Source organism: Lepidothrix coronata, unplaced genomic scaffold, assembly GCF_001604755.1.
Source record: "Lepidothrix coronata isolate B3197 unplaced genomic scaffold, Lepidothrix_coronata-1.0 Scaffold117, whole genome shotgun sequence".
NCBI lineage: Eukaryota > Metazoa > Chordata > Aves > Passeriformes > Pipridae > Lepidothrix > Lepidothrix coronata.
This window is the reverse complement of record NW_016690297.1, coordinates 2,519,339-2,534,898: the sequence shown is the minus strand read 5'-3', so window position 1 is coordinate 2,534,898 and position 15,560 is coordinate 2,519,339. Positions and strand designations below refer to the sequence as shown.

The 15,560-nt window shown below is 37.6% G+C and overlaps 1 protein-coding gene across 1 annotated transcript in view; it reads left to right on the top strand.

Moving 5' to 3' along the window:
- The window catches only part of ASAP1 (ArfGAP with SH3 domain, ankyrin repeat and PH domain 1), a 148,866-nt gene that overhangs the window by 61,999 nt on the left and 71,307 nt on the right, over positions 1 to 15,560 (top strand). The window contains 1 exon segment of the mRNA XM_017825216.1: positions 14,067 to 14,139. Within this exon segment, the coding sequence (XP_017680705.1) occupies positions 14,067 to 14,139 (73 nt within the window).

Sequence of the window (15,560 nt, the reverse complement as noted above, 5' to 3'; positions counted from 1 at the left end):
TGGAAGGGGCCACAGTGGGTCATTTGGTCCAACCTCCCTGCTCAACCAGAGTCATCCCAGAGCACATGGCACGGAGCTGCATCCAGACAGTTTTTGAATATCTCCACTGAGGGAGGCTCCACAGCCTCTCTGGACAATCTGTTCTCGTGCTCTGTCACCTGCACAGGAAAGAAGTTCTTCCTCGTGTTCAGGTGGAACATCCTGTGCATCAGTTTCTGCCCAATGCCTCTTGTCCCATTGCTGGGCCCCACCGAGCAGAGCCTGGTCCATCCTCCTGACACCCTCCCTTCGGATACTGACAGACATTGATGAGGTCCCCTCTCAGTTGTCATTTCTCGAGGCTGAACAGGCCCAGCTCCCTCAGCCTTTCCTCATATGAAAGATGCGCCAGTCCCTTCATCATCTTTGTTGCCCTTCTCTGGACCTGCTCCACGATACCATTGACCTTGACCACAAGGGCGCTTGAAAGGACCCATTGAAAGGGTTAGAGCCACCCTGTGTGTAGCTGTGCGTCCTCCACTGTGATGGCCATAACCCACCAAAAAAGGCAATTTTCATCTGATCTAGCTACTTCACTTTGTGGTTTTCTGATTACTGGTGTGCTGGTACAAAGGAGGTAGTGGGAATGGGTGGTTGGCAGAGGTAAACAGGAAAACCATATTTTTCAGGTCCTGTGGAGCAATTGACCACTCCAGCTTTCCACAAAAGCCTGCAGGGATGATTGTCCTGTTGACTCTGGTCACAAAATATAATCTGCAATGTGGAATGCTATTGATTTTAACCTTAATTTGCTTAAGAATTTCATCTTTCCTGTCCAAATTTTCATTATATTACTCAGCATTTTTTTATATGTTCATTCTGCATTTCAAAGAGAATCTTAAAACCATATGGTTTTAAATATGGTGTATATTGTATTTTTTAACAGTGAAACAGTTGTTATTTCCTAAGGAAAAGGAGGAAAAGGAGAAAAATCCATTTTCATTCATATACCTCTGCTGAATTAAATTTCATTTGGATGTCTTAAATTTTTATTAAAAAATACTATGAGGAAGGTGCAGAAATATAGAAATGAAGAAAATGTCTTTCTGTGTCAATAAAAGTGTTCATGAAAAGGTACTACATTTATTGGTGGTAACACTTTGTCATGTCCCATAGAATCAAAGTCTGAAGGTGTTTGTCAAGAGAGTACACTGTTGCATAAATTCAGAAGTTTCTTTTCTGTTCACAGCTTCATTGCAGCTTTGTGAGAGCTACTGTGCCATTATTTAATTTTAAAATACTGCAGCCTATTACTCTATTATTGTTCTAGTATCTTAGTCTGTCTAGTTAATATGTAAAATCACTCCTTGATTGTGGAAACTTCTTAAGTGTCTTTAAAACTGATGTTGATGTGTTAATTTTATTTAAGCACCAGCTGCATCCATTAGATGTAGCTAATATAATATTTAGAGTGGGCTGAAATGAATAAAGTATTTTTGAGAACCGAGGTAACTATAACATAAATGCTATTAATTAATGATTTTTGATATTAGCATTAATTTTATGCTTTGGGGGGATTGTGTAGTTAAAAGAAAAAAATCATTAGACTAAAATATGAATAACTTGGATTCTGATTAAATATACTTCATTATGTAATTACTGCTCTTTTGAAAGGGTTTTAAATTATGGCGTTGCTTTGTCCTATGTTTAAGTGTAACCCATATGTTCTAGTTGCATATTATACAAGAATGAAAAGCTACATGGAAATAATCAGTGTTATCCATGCACACTTGGTACCCTGTGGTAGCAGTCTTTGTTTTCATTAGCTTTCCCAAATTCCTTTCTCCATTCTGAAACATAAATTACATTCCTTATTTTAGAGAAGAATATTGCCATCCTGGTTTCTTTTGAAGTGATATATATCCTCTTCATGGTTTGGGTTGGAAGGGACCTTGAAGATCATCTTTTTCCAACCCCCCTGCCATGGGCAGAGACACCTTCCACTATATCAGGTTGTTCAAAGCCCCATCCAACCTGGCCTTGAACATTTCCAGGAATGGGGCATCTACAGACTCTCTGGGCAACCTGTTCCAGTGCCTCACCACCCTCAGAGTAAAGAATTTATTCCTAACATCCAATCTAAATCTACCCTCCTTCAGTTCAGAGCCATTCCCCCTTGTCCTATCATTTCATGCCCTTGTGAAAAGTCCCTCTCCAGCTCTTTTGTAGCCCCTTTAGGTACCGGAAGGTACTTTAAGGTCTCCCTAGAGCCGCCTCTTCTCCAGGCTGAACAGCCCCAGCTCTCTCAGCCTTCATCTCTTAGACTGCTGTTTTAAAACAGCAAACCAAAATGAACATGGCAGAGTTTGTTGCACAATTGTTTGATATTCATTGTGGGTGTCCAGCACAAGTGTTAGCAAAAGTGTTTTAAGCCCTAGCTTGAGAAAGAGAAGGATGACTTTGCATAGTGGTCTCTATCTTCACTGAATTTGAACCTTCTCCTTTAAGTGCTGCCAATATGGGAGGGTTGTTTTCTGTGTCTAACATTTGCTTTTGAATCTGTGGAATATGAATGCTTTTTATATAAGTATTTTAAAAAAAGTTGTTGCTGTTGTAATTTAGGTATGCTTAGGATCTTGCCTATTAATTATGTCTGAAGCTTTATATTATTAAGAAAATTTATAAAATATTCTCTAAGGGTATCTGTTCTCTAGTACAGTCTTAAAAGAGAAATAGATAGGACTTTCTACGAAACACAATACTAGGTTAAAAATTGCTGTGAAGTAAGTAGCAGTTTGCTTGCAAAACACTCATAATATTTCCTAAAATGCTGAAAATTACTGCCAAATTCTTCTAAGTTTCACCGTGATTTGAAAACAATACCTTTAAAATCAGCACTGTATTTAAAGTGTTCTTCCTATGGAAAGGGAAGTTGTAGCTTCTGTGTTGTCCCAATGACTTTGTTGGGTCATATACACAGTTCAGACAATTTCAGATTGTCTTTACACTGTAAGATTTCAGTGGTGTTTGAATATTCTCTTCTTGCACCCTTGATTGATTGCTATTGCTTATGCATTTGTACATGAGTCAGAAATTCCTTTCCAGGTGTAACCAGTTTGCAAACGGTCATAATGTGTGGCAGCACCCCCAAAATAAACCCTAGAGAGTCTATTTAGAGCACAAGTGTTTGCTTTAGGTTGGATGTCCCTTCTCATTTCACCATATTTCACTTGTATATTGAGAAAACAGATCTTACTCTGGTCTTAAGTCGTACATAGAATTATTCTGCTAATTAAACAAATATATCATTATATCATATGTATTACACACAAATCTATGGCTTGGGTTTTTTGGCCTATATCGCTTTTAGAGGCCAGTTGGTTTTCTGTACCACAGTGAAGATGAGATGTACATTTATGCTATTTTTGCATATTGGTTGAAAGACAGTGTAGGAGAAAATAGAAGCTTTTAGATGAGGCTCTTATTAAAATACTAAAAGTGACTATTCTTATTTTTGTATTTCCTTTTCCATAATTTCCCCACTAAATTAAATATGTTCAGAGAATATGTTTAAGAACATGACATTGAAATTAAAAAATGAATTCTAATGCTTCACATTTAAATTATGCTCTTGTGATTTTATTTTCCTTTTTTAAGGTGGGACTCAACCTGCGCATTTTTGCATTTTGTAAATAATCTCTAGTCAAAGTCTAATTATAATAGTTAGAAACACAACTCCTATTGTATATTGTAAAACTTCTCATTTCCATTTTTAACTTTTACCTTGCATTCAATTTTTTTTGTTGCTTTTGTGCTGATTTTCTAGAATGTTTCCAGATGTGTTGTTGTTCTTCATCCTGGTATTATCCCATAGGGTCAGTCTATGTTATACCCTATAATGAGGATTGATTGTAGGACTCTCTTAGCTGGTTACATGAATGTAGCTCTGAATTTCATAGTAAGTGGTGGTGGTTGCAGGTTTAACATAATGTAAGATGAAATCTTATTGAATCTGTCACCATTGCACTCTCCAATACGGAATGAAACTGAGCTGTAACAGTGTCCCAGGATGCTGTATTAGTCTTCAAGGCCTATGTGGTACTAGAAATCCTTTTTTTTTTTTTTTTAAACCTAATGAAACTCTTTGAAATCTGCAGCTTGGAACAAATAGACACAATTAATTATTTATTTTTCTTTACATAAAACAATTTTAGTGCATTAATATTCTTGCCTTTTTCTTTGAATGGAATAATTCTGAAATGGGATATTGCAGTCATGCATCACTGTATGCATTTAAATATTTCTTCACACGTTAGGAGGAGAAGGAGCATGGGTTGTTTCTCTTGTCAAGTAAGAAATCATGTCTGCCTCCCCCCACTGCCACCAAAGCAATTTTAAAAATCATTAAAAAAAAGATTCATAATAGCAGTAATAATGTTGTGAAATGCATTGGTCTACCATGATTTGTTTCTGATGTCCTTCCTGCGTGCTGCTGGCTGATACAAGATCCCAACAATGCCAGTGGCGACTGGAGTTTATGGAGCCAGGAGGTGTGAGGGCATTGTGTGACTGAACTCCACCGAGAGCCTGGAGAGGGCTGAGGGAGGGAGTGCTGCATTCTTGAGGTTTTATAGCATTCACAGAAGCTGTGCACAATATTTGAGGAGTTTACTTTCAGAAAAGGTGGTAATAACAACTCACGAGTCCTGATCTAATGTACCTTCCCTCCCTGAGTAGATGACGCCTGTGAGTTACTGGGATAAGAGATTAAATGCAGAGCCTGCTGCAAAATATTTGGTGGTTTCAGAAGAGAAGAGTTAGCAGGGGATGAAAATATTTAGTGGTATTTAGCTCTGATGCTGCAACAGAAGAGCTCTCCTGTTAGTGCAATTTGCAGTCCAATACGGTGGGAGAAGCAATTCTCCAGAGACTTCTGTGCTTTTTTCCAGTTCAAGTTGCTAAGAATCGCATTTCTTTCTAATAACGCTGTCTGCTAGCACATCGGTTGAGTGTGCTTGTGTTTGTGCTGTTTGCATGTCATCTTCTCACTTTGCTTCCTTTTGAAAAACCTTACTTCAACTATTTGCTGTCACCTGATATATTTGGTTTTTGATTTCTCTAGAAAGTAAATAATCTTGTTCTGTTTTGAGCTATTTTGAATTGCGTTTAAGTATGTCTTTTGTATATAAGCTTTTCAGGTTAGATTTTTATTAAATGAAAATGGGACTTTATACTGTGTTGGGTTTTTCCAATGACAAGAATCTTCAATGAATTATGCTGGAAAAAAAAAATTTTAGAGTAGTATTCATTAGCAAATACTCATATGCAAAGCAATGTATTTTCACTGGCCTTTGAAAAACGTGTAAGGAGAGGTTTACCAGAGCACAGGGAGAGAATGGGATTTTATTTCTTAGTTTAGGATCATTCCCTTTGTGCCTGTTAATGTGGACAAGAATTATCAGCTTGGAGTGAAGAAGACTGACAATATGCCATGAGTTGCTAAAAAGTAAAGTGCAACAGCACTAGTTATTTTTAAACACAGAAGCATTTGTAATGTAGGAAGACTCTTCTGTTAGTGTTCTGTGCAACCATTTGCTAGTGTTATACAGCTTTAATGCTGGCAAAAATTGTGTGTGCAACCTGGGAATCCTCTACAGTGGAATCTTCAGGAGCTGTAGGCCTGCCTATGGATATGCTGGTTTCTGAACTTTAGCCATATTTTACGCCAGTAATCAGCTGCTGGAGTAAGAAAGAGGCAAAATTGTGCCATGTAAACTGGTAAATTTTCTTCACTGGTTTTGCTATCTTAGCATTCTGTACTATTCAGCTTTGCTGCTACTAATTAAAGAAGTGAGTTTGTGTATAGTGGATGATAGCTGTTCTGCAGTTGTAGCTAGTTCAAGGTATGTTGTTGCCAGTGTAAAAATAAGAATATTGGCACTAAGTAGCTGTGGATGCCCCACTGTGCTCAGAGAAGTGGTGGAGGCCCCATCTGTGGAAGTGTTCAAGGCCAGGTTGTGTGGGGCTTTGAGCAACATGGTCTGGTGGAACATGTCCCTGCCCATGGCAGAGAGGTGGAAGATGTAACTCGATGATCTTTAAGGTCCCTTCCAAGTCAAAACATTCTGTGATTCTGTGATATTTATCACCAAGGATCTGTGATATTTATCACCGAGATTCTACCCAGTGGAAGCTGGTTTAGAGCCTGTGCCTGTGTGGGAAATTTTATATCTGTCACTGGAAGTTTTCAAGTGTTGTCACTAGTTATAGGGTTTTCAGCATCTCCTACACAATAGAAGTTAAAAAATAAATCTCATATGTGTCGTCAATGTATCTAGAAACAAGTCTCTTAGTTTATTCTTTACATATGTCTAACTGTACCTTGTGCACAAAATGTGTTAAATCAGAAATATTTATGTAATTTATCTGAGAACTTAAGGGAACTGCCCAAACTATTGTTAAATATTCCCAGGTATTTGATTGTGCACAAGATCCAGTATCAGCTCCATACTCATTAGAAAGAAATGTGATGCTCACTTCATTTTATCCAGAAGTAATCATAGATAGTGATTAGTGCCTATGTTCTTGCTCTTGCAGAAAAGGCTGCTGGGTAGGAGTCTGAGGGGTCCAATTGTCCAAACAAATTACAATTAGCAGTACTGTACTTTTAGAAGCAATATCTACTGGGCTTCCATTTGAGTAATACTTGAAGAATAATTTAGTGGCTATTATTTTTGCAGCTCTCTTTAAAGCCTACACAAATGAGTTTGCTCATCTAGTGTGACCTTTACAGCATTGGAGGCTGGTGATTTTTATCACGTATGCTGAGTTTAGAGAGAGGCTGTTGCATTGCATCAGATCCTGTTACTAACAGCAGATGTGAGGAAAGTTCATCCGATGGGATCTCTGTTAAGTTCTGGCATTACCTGAAAAAAATATTTTTTTTAAAAATGTATTTACTAAATTCAGTCACTGATGCCCTTTTCATGAGTTTACCATTAAAATACTTGAAAAATTGCAATTTTTAAGGAAAAGACAAGTTTTTAAAAATGATGCTATCTTTTACTTTGTCTTCTTTTGGGAGCAGTGGAGCAGCTGGTAAATGGTGGTGTATGAAATGATATTGGCAGCAGTTATAACAGTGATAAGTGCTTGTTGATGTGTTGTTTTGGTTTGCTCCCTCTCATTGTGTCCCTTTGTTTTTTTAAGTAATTCAGGATAAGTTCAAACTAGACCCTTCTCTATCCATCTTTTACACAAAGAAATTGTCCCTAGAAAATTCTTAACCACTCCCCTATTTTTGTCACGTAGACAAGTGCTGAGACCAACAATTGGAAACAGGCTTCCCACTGGTGACTGGCAGAGCCAGTACAAACCGAGCGGAGAGGGAAGGACAGGAAGGGTGGTTTGAGACACTCCTCCGTGTACAGAGCTAAGTAGGTTTGGTAATTTGCTTGTTCCTGAATGAGTGAGATACAGGAGACCAACGCTTGATGCTCATCTTCTCTTTTGGTTTTATGTCACTGTGGAAATTGTTGACTGTGGGGTTTGCCTTGTTGACACTTCAGTGGCATGCAATAACTTACAGCTGTCTAGGCTGTGTTTATTATATACCCAATAAAGTTTGGATTTTATTGTGAGGAAAGCTGATAGTGCTGCTGAACAGCCATAACCTTGCAAGGTGCCATTGCTTTACTTAATTCCAAGGGTGCTGTAACTGGGACTTGAGCAGAGGGCGAACATATTTTATAATACAGACAGCAGTAATTGTCAGTCACTTCTGTGCCAGGGTTAGAGAAGTGTGTATATTGGTAGGTGAAAAATTTACTGCTTTTGTCCCTTGAAACAGATAAATCATCCATGTATTTTCTTTGAAATATTTAATCTTGTATCTGAAAATACATGCATGTAACTACCATTCATACAATTATCCATTTGTGTGTATAACCTTGAATATTTTATATTTCACATGGATTTTTTTTCTTTTTTTTTTAATATAAGAAAATAGTTTCTTAAAGTATCTGAAGGGAGAGGGTTTTGTCATGAGTACATAGATGGTGCATGCTGTAATTACCTTCAAGCTTCTGTCATGGGTTTGTCTTGTGCAAAATACTGTAATGATTTAAAACATTTCTATTCTGTTTTGTTTGTTTGTTTTGTGGGTGGGTTCTGGTAGTACTACGATATGGAATTTTTTTTTTTTTTAGGGTAAACCTCCTACAAATGGTGTGAAATTCTAAACTTGCTCTAATATGAAGATGAGCAGTTTGTTCCAGTTGAAAAATGCATCTCCTTTGGATAATACCTGAAGGGATTAGTAACATAATCAATAATATATACTGACATATGAATGTGATTGTCAGTGTCTTGAGCCACTCTTGTCTTTTATTATTATAAAGGCTTCCAAGGTACACAAAATGTATTTGATATTTTAGTTGCTCTAGTGGGCTGAAGGGGCGGTAGCATCCTCTGTTCAAATGCATCCATACATAATGTGCACCTGGGATTATGCTGACTTCCAGAAGGCCTAAATTTAACATGCATACAAAACACTTTTGTGATTGCCTTCTGGACAGTAGTTTTATGTCAATCAAGAAAGGAAGGTTTTTGTGTTGCTCAAACTATACTTTTCATGTTTATTAGCAATAAGCAACTCAAATATTCATAAGTATGATTCTAGTGTATAGACTTTTATGTACACACATGTGCATCCAGGTATACAATCATAGAATGGTTTGGGTTGGAAGGGATCTTAAAGATCATCTAGTTCCAACCACCCTGCTGTGGGCAGGGACACCTGCTAATACATTTTAATATATTTATTAGTATCTACACATGCACACAAACATATACATATCTCTACAGAATAAAAAGACATGAGGTTCTAAAGAAACAATTAGTGGTCTATCTAAATGTGAACTTGCCAGTTTCTACTACCTCACAGATAAATGGCAAAGCAGAATCTACCACTTCCCACACTGCACTGTGGTATAATTTCTGGTTTAAAATTTAGAAGCTATTAAAACAGAGCATGGCTCCAAAATAGACATTCCTTTCACGGAGAAGAGATCATGCTCTAGAGGGTTGAAGAGAGGCAAAATCAGTGTCTGTCTGGGTGAACAGCAGTGCACAGCTCTGCCTCGTCTGGCAGAGAGGAATGGTGTGGGTTAGGGGATGTCATCATACATCTTTTCTGACCTGGCCCTGATCCATGTGCTGTGTTAGGCTGGTGAAAGTGTATGTGCAGCTACCCAGTGATCTGCATCAATGAAGTGATCTGTTGGGAGGACTCACCTCCTCTTCACTCCAAAATTAATTTGATTTTGTATCTTCAGGTGGACAGGTTTTCCAGTTTTCATACTGGTCTGGATAGCCATACCAGTAATTGTACATCTTAAGAGGGAAGGTGCTGCAAGAAGTATCTTCTTGGAATGTGAAATGGTAGTGTAAGTATGAATGTCTGTCAGAGTGCGTTGCACTGATGGAAGGTGAGCTAAATCCATAGCGCTCAAAAGGAGCCCCTGGCTTTCATGGAACTGTTATCACCATAGCAGCTCCTGAACTGGATCACAGTGCAGCCAACATGAGTGCTCTGGAATAAGGGAGAAGAGATACTGCTTTCTTCAGTAGCACAGATTTGAACTAGGTTGGTGGTTTGAAATTGCAGGCTATGTTCAAAGTAGCTATATTTTAGCAGGAAGGAGAAATTATATCTAGGGGGTTCCATGCTCATTAGTTAGAAGAGCTGTTGCGTGATCAGGAGATTTTCTTCTTGAGAATAAGCAACATAAAACCTTGACAGGGCATATGTCAGAGATCATGCATAGCAAATCTGCTCAGTATGAGGCACAAGAAGCTTTCCTTGCTTAATTTTATTTAATCAGATTGAATATGGTGGGGGTGTGTGCTTTTTTTTTTCCCCCTTCATTTCTTCACTAATGTGTCTCAGGATATTTTTTTACATTGATTTTGCATTATTTTGAATACGGTGGAGCTTGTCTCCAAGATGAGCATTTTCAGGAACAAAACTTTGTTCAACCAAGAAGGTAGCAAAGCAGGTACCTTTAGTAAATTATTTGTCTTTCCCAAATGCATAAGATGATAAGAAAATTCTCTTCCATGGAACTTAAAAAGGCCTTCTGGGAGATGGTGTCACAGCAACAAAGGAAGAAGCCAGGAATGGGTGGTGATGAGGAAGAGTTTAGGAGGTAGAAAGGTAGGAAAAAGGGCATCTGAATACTTAAACACTGTCACAGATACTCCTTGCTACTCCAAGGCATAGTAATTTTCAATAATATAAATCTATGTCACTTCTAATGGGAGATCAGATTTTGTGTATTTTAAGACAGGCAGCTAAAATGTTTAGTATTCTAAATGCTAGAAAATAAAATTAATGGATACTGCAAAAACATATTTTCACTAAACAGGGAAAGCAAGACTATTCCTGTCTAGTTTAATGTGCTTAGAAGATCATATTAGTCTGCAATATTAATTGAATTGAGCACTGAGTGCAGCTTAATTCCTTCACAGCAGAGTGCAGCTAAAAATTATCTGCAGAAGACATCCAAGAGGAAACTAATATGTTTGGAAACAAACTATCTACCGTTATATAAAACAAACAAAACAAAAACAAACAGCAAAAAAACCCCAACACCCAAAAGCATACAAACAACCCTAGATAAGTTTTTGTGTATGCTGGTATATAACTGTGCATAGATTTGTTTTATTTAGAGTCTTGGACTAGGAAGAACTAGTTCACATAAAGACTGTATTTGCAAATATAAAAATACAAAATTGACCTGTGATGTCATTCTGACTTAGATCACTGGCTCCTTCAGGCTGTGGATGTCATCTTTGTATATTGCTTTGCTCAGTGATTCCTCTTTTAAAATAATGAATGTTCCTTCTCTCCTGCTCCCACATTAGTGACTAAATTTAATTCAATGGCAAATCCAGTTTAGATTTTCCAGTCTGTTTGTCTAGATTGATAACTTTAGGAACAATTTTCTTGGAGTTTTTATATTTTTTTCTTCCTCTCGAGTGTCCAATTTGCTTCAATGCTAGACCTTAGTACAAATTTTTGTCTCTGAATCTCATCAATGTTAACCACTGTCTTTCTTTCAAAATACTGGTTTCAAATTCTTATCTGGTGTTCAAACTCTCAGTAGACAAGTGAATCATTATTTTTTTCTGGTCATTGAAGATGGAGAGAACTTCAGTAGAAATCTAGGAGAACAACTGTCTGGCGTAGCAGGCAGGCAGAGGCAGAAGCTTTTGACAGCTTTTGCAGAGGAATCAAAGGAGAAGCACTTGCTGTGCACTGTCTTGAAAAGGAACAGAGAGTTCACTATATTTTATTAAATTTAAAAATGGTAACTTTTCCTGGCAAGATATAAGTCAAGTAAAACCCACTGTTTCACTGAGGAGCAAAAAAAATAATGATGTTTGCAGTTCTTAATGTTTGAATCCATTGTTCTGCTGCAAATGAAAAAAAAATCAGAGATAAATAGCATCAGAAAGTATTTATATAAGTTCTGGGGGTCCAAACTTTCTAGTTTTAGCTGCCACAGGAGTGGTTGTGTAATTTGAGATGGTTGTTTTCAGTTAAGAAACAGAAACACTTTGTTATAGATTTTCATGTATTGTTCAACTATAACATTTTGGATAGTTAAAACTAGGCCACTCCAAAATAGACTATTCTGTATTAATTGGTTTCTCTTGGTGTGGATTCCTACTGTAAGTGTTCACACACCGAAATACTCAGTGTTTGGAACTTACCTGAGAGCAGTACCCTCATGTTGGACTATCTGCACTGCTTAATACTCCAGTTGACCTGGAACTCCTGTTGTGTTTTTTTATTTTTTTGGGACTTCTTAATGTCCTTTGCAATATACTTTAATCATGGAATCATAGAATGGCTTGGGTTGGAAGGGACCTTAAACATCATCTAGTTCCAACCCCCCTGTTGTGGGCAGGGACACCTTCCACAAGACCAGGTTGATCAAAGCCCCATCCAGCTTGGCCTTGAACAATTCCAGGGATGGGGCATCCACAGCTTCTCTGGGCAACCTGTTCCAGTGCCTCACCACCCTCACAGGAAAGAATTTCTTCCTAAAATCTAATCTAAACCTACTCTCAGTTAAAAGCCATTCCTCCTCAACCATGCCCTTTAAAAAAGTCCTTTTCCAGCTCTCTTGTAGACCCCCATATTTAGATACTGGAAGGTGCTGTGAGGTTTTCTAAGGCTTTCACTGCCAAAACCATCTTGGTTTTGACAGTGAAAGCTCTTCTTATTGGTTAAGTTTTCTCTCAGTGTTGGTGGAGATGGGCCTCTCTGAGAGGTTACATAGTGCTCTGGGAGTAGCTGCAATTCTGCCTTAATCTGCCAGTCTTCAGACCCACGGGTGCTCCAGACTTAAAGCTTTTTGGATAATATGGCTGTGAGGGTCTCTGCAATGTGAGTGTTGGGGTCTCCAATTGCATGCTCAGTTGAGCTGCTAACCTGGCAGTAGTTCTGAGTACAAGTTCCCCAGTCTTCAGTGATTTGTTTGTATGGCCAGTCTTCACGAACAAAGATTTGGGAAAGGTCATTAACCCTTCAAGCCCGCGCAGTGGATTTTTTAGGTGAGAAACAGCGTGCGCTGAACTGAGCCCACCCTTTAATCCTAAGGTTCAACTGCCGGGGCTGAGCGAAGCTTGGACGGTGGCAGCGAGGTCCTCAGGACGTAGGTTTGTTTAGAGTGACCTTCTCTTAGATGGATTGCCTCACAGGGCTAACGAGCTCCATCTGCCCAGAGGGGTTCCCTGACTGGGAATCGAACCCGGGCCGTGGCAGTGAGAGCACCACTAGACCACCAGGGGGCCCCCCCTCAGTGATTTGAAAGTGACTATAATATGGCAAACACTTTATTAAAACTTGAGATTGTTGATGTGATGGGAAATTGCCTGTGATATAAATGGGGAAAAAATGCAGGAAATTATTTAAACATTTATGTACATGTTCTTCATGGATAGCAGGGATGCTTTCATATGGCTGTGCAGAGCATCCCAAACTCACACTTACGTGACATTGACTGGATCACCGTGCACAGTACCAGTATGTGGCTTTTAAATTTCTTAATTCCATGGGTATAGACTAATGTTTACTTTTGTTTTATTTTTTGCTTTATCAAAATACTTTTTTCTCATGTTAATTTGATTTCCAACATCAGGTTGACAGTGGACAGGGAGAAGTTATGCAGCTTAAAAAAGAAAGTAGCTAGAAATCTAATCCTTAATTCATCATTACTTAATAAGTTTTTATACGACCCTGAGATTAGCTCAGTTGGTTAAAACTTGGTGCTAATAATGCCAAGGTCACAGGTTCAATCCTTTGTATGGGCTATTCTCTTAAGAGTTGAACTCGATGATCCTTTCCTGGTTCCCTTCCAACTCTGAATATTCTGTGATTCTGTGATACTGGATTTTGGAACTATTGCAGAAAATTTGAAATTCTTAAAAATGTAATCCTGAAAATGCATATAAAGTATTATTATTACAATATTCCTTTCAGTCACATTACGTTGCACAAAATCAGATCTTAGTCCTTTCTTTTGATTCTACTTTTCATCTTCTGTATTTTTAGGTTTTTGTTGTGGAATTTGGTGCAAGAGGTTAGTGTGATAATCTGTGTCTATAGTTGGAAGATAATTACTGTGGGAAAACCATAGGTGTTAACAAACAATTTAGTTGTAGTAGAAACTATAGGGCTAGAGTAGAGGCATCTACTATTTCTTGTTGGTTTTCTTTTTTTTTAATTTAAAATAGAATACAATTTGAATAAATGCTTTTGTCCATTGCAAAGCTAAAGTAGTGTTTTTCTTCCAGCGCTGTCATTACAGCTCTACTCTACTGTCAGAGTGTTTTCAGTTCTGTTCTTTAATTCATCTTGAAGGGGTTGAATGACCTCAGACCTTCCCACAGGCTGAAAAAGTCATACCTACAGTTTTTCCAGCCTGTGAAACTGCTTATTTTGTGGGTTTCTTTTTAATTATTAAAGGAATCAATTAAGTAAGTATTTAAAGTTTGTTTATTTCTTGCTATTGTAGGCATTGGATCAAGACAGAACTGCACTACAGAAGGTGAAAAAATCTGTGAAAGCAATATACAGTTCGGGGCAAGGTAAGACATTGTTTTCAGTTTTACATGAGAACCTATGCTTTTGATTTCAGGTTTGAGATGTGTCTTGCAATTTATCCTGTTGAAGTGTATAGTATAAGAGATGCTTATCTATTTAGGATTATTTGGAGTTAAATTTTTTCCTTTTTTTTCCTTCTGATTATACATCAGATTAATGTGCTTTCTAGTTCTTTTACCCTCATATTCCTTCTCAAAAGTCTCTAGGAGAATTCCCATAGGTAAATTTTCCTATTGTCATAATATTTCAAGCAGTTGCCTACAACCAGAAGTGTGACAAGAGTGTCCTCAACTGAGTTTACAGAGAGAACTTCTAAGTGAAATAAGAATTAGAACTTTAGAAGATTTTAAAAATAAAGAAATAATTAAAAAGAACTATCTACTGCTGGATGTTTTTATTTCATCCACATATGCACTCCCCTCATAACTTGTACAATCAAAATTATATATTTCCTTTCTTATCTAAAATAGTGGAGATTTATCATTATTTCACTTGTTTGAAGACATGGTTGATGTTTTATTGGAGCTATAGTAATTACTTGGATGAGTGGTTAGGTGACTGGAATGTGAGTTTGCGTGGACTAACAAATGATAATCAAACACAGATCAATATACAAATTCAGTTTTTAAAAGGCTATAGAATATACCTGGCTTCTATCTCTGTTTCCCTTAAGTTCCAAAAACTGTGCGAAAAACAGATAGGGTAGCAGTGCTGCACACCTTCCCACAACCACCTGGCTGTAAATACAGGGTTTTAGAAAATCCCAGTTTCGATTCCCTAACAATAATAATCAGTTTAGCAGATATTTTCCTTATACAGAGCTACTTCTGAGTGCTCTCACTTTCTGTGTTGTCCCATAGCTTGTGTTTATGGAAGTGTATAGGACTTGAACAATAGACTGTGAAGCCTGATACAAAGTGAGAATAGTAGTTGGTACACATGTATTTAGCTTTATGCTTTTAGAAGTATTCAGATGCTCCAAGCAGCTTTTCTGTTTGAAAGCGTTAACTTCCAAATAGAATTTCAAAAACTGAGTTTCAAAACTGATGAAAACTGTAGAGCACATGAGTTCTGCCTGTTTTGAAATACATAAATGGTAGTAGAGATTTTAGCTATCATTTGGTTTGAGTCTTGTGATAAAAGTGATATTGTTGTCAAGGCCTGTAAGTAGGGCAATACTATATGATGAACTAGTTGCATTGAGTAAAAGCAATAGAAAGTTGGTTAATGGTTTTGATTGACTGCTCTGCACTTAAAAAGAAGCAGAGATACTGGGGTACCTGTTTTGTTGTTTGGTTTTTTTTAGCAAGTCTTGTTTCAAAGGTACAAGTTGGTAGGAGTTCTTTTGGCTAAGGAAAGAAGCAAACATAATCCTCTGGCTCCCTCTTCAGAATGCTTCTGTGAT